Consider the following 10,998-nt stretch of genomic DNA (forward strand, 5'->3'; position numbering starts at 1 on the left):
AATGCATTCCAGATATTTAAAGTAATTTTAATCCCAGGTATTTGAAATTATTATTTTCCCGTTTACTCTTAAGAAATTCACTTCAAATATCTGGAACGTGTAAAAAATTGAAGGCACAAAAATTTAAGATTTTAATTTGGGAAATTTTGTATTATACCCGTGAAAGAAAGGTAAAAAATTATAATTTCTACTAATAACTGGAATAGAATTACTTAAAATACCTGGTAATAAAGCCTGAAAAACATAGAAAATTACATTAAATACTAAAAATGTGGCATAAAAATTCGAGGAAAATATGATAAATAAATGTTATTAAATACTTGTGAATCGTCAAAGAATATATTAAAATTTCTCGAATAAATTGAAAATTGGTTTAAAATATTTTCTAATAAAAATTACTGAATAAAGATGTTTTTTAAAACATTTTTTAACTTGAGTAAATCATTGATAACATTAAAAATTTGAATAGACCCATATCGATAGATTTATGATAATTAAAAAAAAATCAAATATTAGGTTACCTTAAAAATTACCTGAAAATGTACCATTTCGATCAGAGGTTTTGTTTTATCAAAATTCAAAAAGACAGAAAAAAACAGTTAAAAAGCTTATTAAATTTTGGAGAAACCATTGATGGTATCCAAACTGTAAATTTTTTTTAAAATTTTAGGACTGCTCTAGAACACCCACCTTCAAAGGAACGTTTATTTAACTAGGGTAAATATCGTAACCTATAGCATTCATTCAGCAAGTAGGTAGCTTCTGCATTAAATATTAATATTTGGCAAACAAAATTACCTTTCGCAGATCATTTTATAACCGAGCCACGTTAAGTTAAACAATCTAATTAACGAATTATGCGGATATAAAACCATCCTATTTTGCTTTTAATCATTTTATTACGTTTTATGAGGCCCATTAAAATATGTTACTTTAGTACCATTGTTTTGCAATATACGTTCAATGGACTTGTAGAATCAAGGTGGGTCATCTTCAAAAACCATGATTTTATTGTATTTTATAGGTTGAGAAAATTAAGAAAATTAAAATTGGACTTGAAAATAGTGGAAATATTGTCTGGATCTACTGGAAATTGTAACTTTCACAATAACAATAAAAATATCCATTTTAATAAATAATTGATACAAATTTCTGCTCAATAGATTCATCAAAAAAATTGTAGGCACGTGTAACGAAAAATATAATATTGTGAAATATTTAGAGAGAAAAATAGCTATTTATGTATCAAGGGCATTGTAAGCACGATAATGCCCGTGGTGCATACAATGCTTTATGTTTTACCTAAAAATTGATTCTTATGAACAAAAATAATTTTAATATTAATTAAAAAATAGGGTCTACCTGTACAGGTAGGTATACGTACATACCTACCTACAGAAATTTATTTATTAAGTGACTTGCAGTGATTATTTAAGTTTGACTTTGATGTTTCTGTCAGTTGGCATTTTTTGTTTAAATATTTGCTTAAAATGGAAGAAATTCCACAAAATATAAGAGAAAAGGCCATAAAAGCGACCGAAAATCTTTTGCCAGTTAAATCAAGGAAACAGTATGATCGGATGTATGGCATATTAGGTATTTGGAAAGATGCCAACGCAATTGTTCAAATAACCGAAACCGTTCTAATGTCATATTTTCAGGAACTGGTAAGTTATTGATTTTATTTTAATAGGTATATATGTTTAACAAATTTTAATATTTTTAGTCGGAAAAATACAGTCCGAACTCTCTCTGAACCAAGTATTCTACCCTAAGGTCTACGTTAATGGTCTATAAAAATATAGACATCTCGCAATACCATCGTCTCATATCTTTTTTAAAAGTTAAGTCAAAAGGATATGTCCCGAAGAAGTCTAAAGTTTTCGAAGGAGAACAAATAATGAAATTTATTAAGAAGGCTCCTGATGATATCTACTTGGTACACAAAGTCATATTGGTAATGGGTGTTTTTGGAGGTTTAAGACGAGATGAGTTGGTCAAAATGACCATTGATGATATTGAAGATAGAGGAACGGTCTTGATTATAAAGGTACCAGAAACTAAAACTTCAACTTCAAAAAGTTTTACAATCATTGAAGAAGATTTAGGCGCTTTAAATTTAATAAAAAAGTACGCAGCATTAAGACCAGCTGGAATAAAGGAGCGAAGATTCTTTCTTACCTATAGAAAGAGTCGCTGTACAGTACAACCTGTTGGAAAAAATACCATAGAAAGCGTCCCAACATTGATTGCAAAATTTTTAAAACTGGATAATGCAGAAGCTTATACCGGCCACTGTTTGCGTCGCACATCGTCAACTTTACTTGTTGAGGCAGGTGCTTTGTTTGAAATGCTAAAACAACATGGGAAATGGAAAAGCTCTTCAGTAGCTGAAGGATATATAGAAGAAAGTATTTCATCCAAAAATAAAGTAGCCAAAATGATTGCCAATCCAGTTAATTCCGAGGTTAATTCCGTATCGACTATTGAAAATTCTTTAATGGACAATTTACAAACTATACAAAATAGCGTTAGTGCTGCCACCTCTGCCATCACAAAAAACACCGACCATTCTATAGTGGGATCAGCTACATTTTCCGGGACATTTCAAAATTGTAATTTTTATTTTGGAAATAAAGTTTAATTTTTAGTATTTAAAGAAACATTATTTTTTGTATAAAATGGATGTTTATTCTTTATTATGAGTGAAATAAAATTGGATAAGCAATAAAATTTCCGGGCATTATCATAATGCCCGCTTATAATGCCCTAGGTGTGATAGCAGGTATTATTGCTACCATAACATATTCCGTTTCTAAGGTATTATAAATCAATAATAGATAGATAGGTAAAACATAAATTAATTTTTGGCGCCCAACATATTCTGAAATTCATATTATTGGTTTATTATTCCTATACCTAGTTATTTTATTATAATTTGGGCATTATTGTGTCAAAATGCAATTATTGAATTGATAAAAAATAAAATGTAAAGTACCCTTCTATTAATATTAAGAAAAAGTCTTTTTAGTATATTTGAAGTTTGGGAATAAGAATTAATTTTGGCGCCCAACATACTGGGTAAAATGGGTAATAATGGCATATAATAGAATTTAGCAAAATTAATAAAACCAAATAATTAAACTAACTTTCTGTATTGAAAAATATAGTAGTTTGTTTACTGTTTGCTTCTAACATTGCAACTTAATTGATTATCAATTAGTACTTAAAAAAAGTCATCCATTTCAATTAAAAAAAAAACCGAATAATTCTGGGATTTAAAAATAAATGGTCAAAAATACCTTCTAAATTTAGGAATGAATCATTATTTATTTAAAATTATTTTAAAAAAAATTAAAATTAATTAATTAAATGCAATTAATTTTTATTTTTAAATTTTTTTTTATATTAATGAAATATTAACTGTCTAAATTCGAAGAGCTTTCAGTTAAATTAAAAAAAGCAGGTTTTTGGCGCCCAACAAATTTTCCTATTATATTATTGGTTAAATAAAATGTAATAAACTAAGATTATTTGGGTATTACTGTGTCAAAATGTTTTAATTGAATTATAAATAAATTAATTTTTTAAATTAAAAAATTGTTAATACTAAAATTAATAGTACTAAAAATAATTAATTATCCAGTTATTGATAAAGTACAGACCAAAAAACGCTTAAAAAATTTTGAAAAACTTAATCTAAGAATTATTAAGTTTTTCAACATTTTTTACGCAACAATTACGTAAAATTATTTGGAAAAATTAATTTATAGCAACCAATGTTAATTAAACATTTTTTTTTATTTAAAAAGGCCGGTTTTTGGTGCCCAACATATTTTCTTGAAATTCATACTATTGGTTATAATTAAACTAAGTTTCTGTATTAAAAAATATAGTAGTTTGTTTACTGTTTGCTTCTAACATTGCAACTTAATTGATTATCAATTAGTACTTAAAAAAAGGTCATTCATTTAAATTTAAAAAAAAAACGAATAATTCTTAGATTTGAAAATAAATGGTCAAAAATACCTTCTAGATTTAGGAATGACTCATTATTTATTTAAAATTATTTAAAAAAAATAAAATTAATTAATTAAATGCAATTAATTTTTATTTTTAAAATTTTCTTTTTTTTTAATATTAACTGTCTAAATTCGAAGAGCTTTCAGTTAAATTAAAAAAAAAGCAGGTTTTTGGCGCCCAACAAATTTTCCTATTATATTATTGGTTAAATAAAATGTAATAAACTAAGAATATTGGGGTATTACTGTGTCAAAATGTTTTAATTGAATTATAAATAAATTAATTTTTTAAATTAAAAAATCGGTAATACTAAAATTAATAGTACTAAAAATAATTAATTATCCAGTTATTGATAAAGTACAAACCAAAAAATGTTGAAAAACTTAATAATTCTTAGGTTTACTAAGTTTTTCAACATTTTTTACGCAACAATTACGTAAAATTATTTGGAAAAATTAATTTATAGCAACCAATGTTAATTTTTAATTTTTTTTTTATTTAAAAAGGCGGATTTTTGATGCCCAACATATTTTCTTAAAATTCATACTATTGGTTATAAAGTTAAAGAACAGGCCTAGTTAAATTACGACAAAATGGGTATAACTGTCTAAAAATGCATTCTAGTAATATTAAGAAAAATTGGGTATTACGGTACCAAAATGCAATAACTAGATCCAAAAAAAGCAGGCTTTTTAGTATATTTGAAGTTTGGGAATGAGAATTAATTTTGGCGCCCAACATATTGGGTAAAATGGGTAATAATGGCATATAATAGAGTTTAGCAAAATTAATAAAACCAAATAATTAAACCAACTTTCTGTATTGAAAAATATAGTAGTTTGTTTACTGTTCGCTTTTAACATTGCAACTTAATTGATTATTAATTAGTACTTAAAAAAAAGGTAATTCATTTAAATTTCAAAAAAAAACGAATAATTCTGGGATTTGAAAATAAATGGTCAAAAATACCTTCTAGATTTAGGATTAACTCATTATTTATTTCAAATTATTTTAAAAAAATTAAAATTAATTAACCAAATGCAACTAAGTTTTATTTTTAAGAATTTATTTTTTTTGTTACTAATGAAATATTAACTGACTAAATTCGACAAATTTTCCTAATATTTATATTATTGGTTAAATAAAATGTGTGTATTTGGGTATTACTGTGTCAAAATTTTTTAATTGAATTATTAATTAAATTAATTTTTTAAATTAAAAAATCGTTAAAACTCAAAATAATTAATTATCCAGTTATTGATAAGGTACAAACCAAAAAACACTTAAAAAATGTTGAAAAACTTGATAATTCTTAGTTTTATTAGGTTGTTCAAAATTTTTTACGCAACAATTACGTAAAATTATTTGGAAAAATTAATTTATAGTAACCATTAATTTTTTTTTATTTAAAAAGGCGGATTTTTGGTGCCCAACATATTTTCTTGAAATTCATACTATTGGTTATAAAGCTAAAGAACAGGCCTAGTTAAATTATAGTAAAAAAACGACAAAATGGGTATTACTGTGTAAAAATGCATTAATTGGATCATGAATAAATTAACTTTTATTAAAATATCGTTAATATAGAGGGAATTTACGAACAAATAATTAAAAAACTAACCTAAATATATTATAAAGTTATTGATTAAGTATTTAAAAATAATAAAGTTAAAAGGAAAAAATAAATTTTACAAATTTGGAAAAATATATTAAGTAATCCATAATTAAATTTAAAATGAGAAATTGGTTCTAGATTCAAGAATAACTCATAATTTATTTAATGTGCAAAGTTATTTGGAAAAAAATAAAAATAATAAATTAAACGCAATTAACTTTAATTCATTATTTTTTAAAATTAAAAACAGGGAGTTTTTAGCGCCCAACAAATTTTTCTAAAATGTATACTACTGATTATAAAATTATGTGTAATGAACATGAAGTCATATAAAGAAAATGTATGTATTACGGTGCCAAAATGCATTAAGTGGACCATAAATAAATTAATTTTTATTAAAATATCATTGGTATAAAAGAGATTTTAGAAAAAAAATTGAAAAACTAAAATTAATATATTATCCAGTTATTGATAAAGAATCTAAAAATATTAAAGATAAAAAAAAAACATTTTTTTTTAAAATTTGGAAAACAATAATTCTTTAAGTTCAAGAATAACTCATAATTTATTTAATGTGCAACATTATTTGAAAAAATTTAAAACAATAAATTATATGCAATTAATTCAGTAAAAAACGAGTTGTTTGGCGCCCAACAAATTTTTATAAAATGTTTGCTACTGATTATTATTAACATATTTAATGAACATGTCTAGTAATATAAAAAGAATTTGTATATTACGGTGTTAAAATGCAGTAATTGGACCATGAATAAATTAATTTTTATTCAAATATTGTTAATATAGAAGTATTTTTACAAATCATTAGTCAAAGAAGAACAAAAAGATTTATATGTCATGTTTTTAATTTGTTTTGAAATGGTAAATTGCATACTTCAATGCAGTTATGTTATCCGACGGAATGCATTGTATGATTTATAATTGCTTGTAAGAGTAATAACTTAAAAGCAGCTAAACTTTACTAAGAATCTCCTACTTACTAATCGGCAACCCAATTTTCTCATTAATCACCACCAATTAAAAGAAAAATTCCGAAAAAACCCTTCATCCCCTCCCAAACTCAAATTGCTAATCACAAAATTACCTCGGCCTACTACGGCACGAATAAACGCGCCGTCATAATCCAAATTACGCCGTTAAAACACGCAGAAATTAAATCACTCTCTTTGAAACGACTGCGAGCGAGCCTTCATCTTCATTTAAAACTTAGAAACGGAAACAAAAACAAAAAGTTTACTCTCTCTCTACGGCTACATTTCCAAGAAACGAGACGTTTTAGCTACACATCGTCAAATTAGAATCGTTAGTTCGCGCGCCGGACCACCATGCGACGTGAGGCGTTACGGTCGAAGGCGTAGCCCGGGGATCCCCACCTAAGCCCCCCTCCACCGTTGAGCTTTCCGATTAAGCTCCCCCGGACCAATCGGGACTTTATTTCGAACCCAAATCGTCAAGGAAACGGTTAAACCCACCGCCACGATTGGTCGCTCCGTTTCTATGGCGACTACCCACCCTTCGCGACCCTGTGTTTGACTACCTAAAGCTCTTGGTACTTCACATCGGCTTGTAGTATCTAAGTAAACAGGCTGCAAGGAGTATTTGTTTTTCCAATCAGTGCAGGTTTGGAATACCTAAAGTGTTAACTTGTTTGTGAAACCGTTCGTGATGTAAACAATGAAACAAAACCTCCGCGACGAAGAGAACTTAAGAAGAACGGATTGATTGAGGTGCGCGCCGCGTAAACGACTTAATTTTCCCCCCGGTTTGTTGTTTTGGTGAGAAGGTTTTGAAAAGTGTCAGTGTGAAGAAAAATCAGTGAACATGTTGGCTACTCAAAAAATTTACCCGGACGTGAGCAGTATGGCCACCTCGGCCAACGCTATGACCCCCATGACCCCCACTTATTCAATGAACAGTATGGCCTGTATGCCTACCGCTTCTATGAACTGTTCCCCGCAAGCACCCATGTTTAGCTCGGGCATGTTAAGTTCCCATGCAGATATGACTAATAATAACATGGGAATTATGCCCAGGATCAATCAGAGGCAGCAGGGATTAAACGAGTCACCCCAGCTCGGATACACCGCGATAGGATCACCGATTTCCCAAATGACTTCTTGTATGGGCACCTCCATGTCGGGAATCCATGTATCCAACTACCCGTTGGTCAGAAGTGATTTGACCGAGGGAGACACCTCGCCCAATTCACTGGGTAATAGAAGAGGCACTGAGAAGCCTTATAGGCGCTCCTACACACACGCCAAACCACCTTATTCGTACATATCGTTGATCACTATGGCGATTCAAAACAGCCCGCAGAAGATGTTGACTTTATCAGAGATTTACCAGTTTATTATGGATCTGTTTCCTTTTTACCGGCAAAACCAGCAGAGATGGCAGAACTCCATCAGGCATTCATTGTCTTTTAATGATTGTTTTGTGAAAGTGCCCCGGACCCCGGATAAGCCCGGCAAAGGTTCGTTTTGGAGCTTACATCCGGACTCCGGGAACATGTTCGAGAACGGTTGCTACCTGAGGCGGCAAAAGCGCTTTAAAGATGAGAAAAAGGAGGTTATTAGGCAGCAGCACAAGAGCCCGTCGCACCACAGTATGGATAACAGCAACAGTTCCGGCAAGAAGACTCCGTTACACAACAACGAGGATAAATCTCATCATTTGGACAATATGAAGCCGACTGATAATAATTTGAACAGCATGATGAATTTGCACCCGAGCAAGCTGGACGTTGATCAGATGAACATTTTGAATGGGAACGATTTGAATATGCACCAGCAGCACCATCATCATCATCAAAATATGTCGCATGAAGAACTGTCTGCGATGATCAATAGGAGTAATCATTTGGCGCTAACTGCTGAGCATCAAGCGATGTTACATCATGGAACGATGAACCATTTGAAGCAAGAACCGACGGGATACACGCCCTCGAATCATCCATTCTCGATCACCAGGCTATTGCCGGCTGAAAGTAAGTCAGATATTAAAATGTATGCCGATATGGGTTATGGTAGTTATAATTCGTTGAACTCTTTGACGAATTCCATACATCCCCATCCTTCTTTGGGTAACGAATACTACAATAGTCCGTCTTTGTATCACACCTCATCGGGGACTACCAGTTTGTGACAGTATCCTTTAGCCTAGAAACAAATGTATTTTTGACCTCGAATAAATTAAATCATTATTTAAAAGCTCCGTTGCCTTGCAAATGATTAACTTTCGTGCAATGATGACCAAAGGCAAAGGGATTTTAATTGTATATATAAAGCTTGTGTATATAAAAGTTTCTTTTGTATATTAATATGAACTATTCGGAGTGATATTGTTAAATATTTGATAAGTAATGAAAATCTCAGATAATTTCGATCTGCAAATTAATCATTTTCTGTTCTCTGGATCCGAATTACGTAGTGTTGGTGCTCGGAAAAAAACACTGTTTTTTTTTTGTAATTTTGATAAAAATTATTGTAAATAAATCAGACATTCGTTTATTGGCAATTTTAAAACTTGAATAACGAGCGAATTGAATAAACTGAATTATTTTTTTTTTGTGTAATAAGTTGTACAGTAATTTTGTAAAAATGTAAGTATTCTAATATATTGTGATGTTCTCTTTAATATACTTAAGTATATTAAAATTATTATGGATATGTGCAACTGAACCGATGTGAAATTGTATAAATTTTTTTGAATATTAAAGTATATAATTTATGTATAATAACATTTTTTGTCATAAATAAATAAATAAATAAATGTTTCACATCCTACCATTCTTGTTTGTTTTTAGATAGTATATTTAGGGAAAATTATTAACATTTCAAATTGAAACTGTAACATTAGAAGTATAAAGTGACAAATTAATATTTGAGTAAAGTTTGTTTTTTTTTTGATTTAATATACCTAAGACTTTGAAAGTTACTTTTTTAAATATTTTTTGATTGTTAAAAATTGTCTTTAGATTAAACAAAAATAAAAAAAATACATTTATTTAAAGGTTGTTTATTACAAGAAGATATTAAGCAAATAAAAAAATAGGCTCCTTTAATTTTAATCTGGTTTCTAAATTTTAAATTAAATAGGAGCTTTTTAGCTCTAAATTATTAATATTAGAGCAAAAATGCAGATGCAGCATGCAAATCAGGTATTTTTGTTATTAAAAAAAAACACAAAAATTTAAAAACACTCTCTATATATATTCCTTAGAATTAATTATTACATAAATCAGTGTGTACAAATATTTAAAGGGATTGACACGTAAACTAATCATCGATAATATTTATTTTTGTTGGAATGTTCCTATATTTGTACCAATAATTTTTACTACAGCAAGTGGAGTAATAAGTAAATAAAATTTAAAAACAATTGCTATTTATATAAATGGGTAATTAAGATAATTAAAATATTTAGTTAAGGTTGGAGGGTGTAATTGCTTTTAATTTCTAATTGATGATGAAATTAAATAAGTAATTATAATATTTAGTGTGGATATCAAAACTAAAATTAAATATTGGGTAAAATGAAATTTTTATTAGATGCTATTTTATTCATGTAAATAAATATAACTAGCGAGCCTCCAATTATGTTAAAAAAAATAGAATCTAAATCAACCATTAAAGTAAAATATTCTTAAGAATATGCATATTAAAAGTACACCTCTAAGAGAAGGTGTCCAAGGTGATTTATGAAAATGAATATGATAGGAAATTTTGGAGATTTATAATACAGCCAAACAAGATCAGTATTCTTATTAAATTATTAAAACAATGCTAATATTTTATATTTATTTCTTAACTTTATTATTTTTTCAGGCATTTTTAATTTTCTGTAAAAAGACAAACATTTTCTTAATAATATTTAAGACTTGAATTTATTGTTTTAGCTTCATACGTATTTATATATGTTTTTTTAAATTGTGAGTATTTTTTGGCAGTATTTTTTTGACTATAGTGTGTGAAAGAGCTTTTGGACTTTATTGGTTCAAACTTTTGATAATGACAAATTAGGTAAAGGTGACTTCAAAAATAATTGAAAATTGCTGTGGGCATACAACGCATGCCTTAAAATAATATTCCAAGTCTTTTAGGGGTTCCTGAAATCATAAAAAGCTTTTTTAAATAAGACCTTATGTCTTATTACTTACAAAATATGAAAGAGGGTATTGGAAACTTCGAATTTCGGTTGGCAACATTAGATGAAGTGAAGTCAGATTTATTTTTTAAATCTATTTATAGAAACACTCATTAATTTTTAATATATTTTTTTTAAAAGCTTATCACACTTTTTGCTCATAGTATATCTGCCTTCATTAAAATTATTTTTTT

General features: G+C 28.3%; 1 protein-coding gene and 1 long non-coding RNA gene across 2 annotated transcripts; both read left to right on the forward strand.

The window, feature by feature from the left end:
- Positions 1-1,342: 1,342 nt before the first annotated feature.
- Positions 1,343-2,653, forward strand: LOC126743143 (uncharacterized). The gene is made up of 2 exons (XR_007662797.1): positions 1,343-1,667; positions 1,727-2,653. It is a non-coding gene; the product is annotated as an uncharacterized LOC126743143 (long non-coding RNA).
- A 4,206-nt stretch (positions 2,654-6,859) lies between these two features.
- On the forward strand, positions 6,860-8,978 carry LOC126743230 (protein fork head). The gene has a single exon (XM_050450222.1). It carries the CDS (start codon positions 7,478-7,480, stop codon positions 8,801-8,803), a length of 1,326 nt encoding a protein of 441 aa, XP_050306179.1. The 5' UTR covers positions 6,860-7,477; the 3' UTR covers positions 8,804-8,978.
- The last annotated feature ends 2,020 nt before the right edge of the window (positions 8,979-10,998 follow it).

Source organism: Anthonomus grandis, chromosome 12 (genome assembly GCF_022605725.1).
Source record: "Anthonomus grandis grandis chromosome 12, icAntGran1.3, whole genome shotgun sequence".
NCBI classification, from domain to species: Eukaryota; Metazoa; Arthropoda; class Insecta; order Coleoptera; family Curculionidae; genus Anthonomus; species Anthonomus grandis.

What these genes read in the sequence shown, in the direction of transcription:
- LOC126743230 (XM_050450222.1), top strand. Translation starts at nt 7,478, where the DNA reads ATGTTGGCTACTCAAAAAATTTACCCGGACGTGAGCAGTATGGCCACC.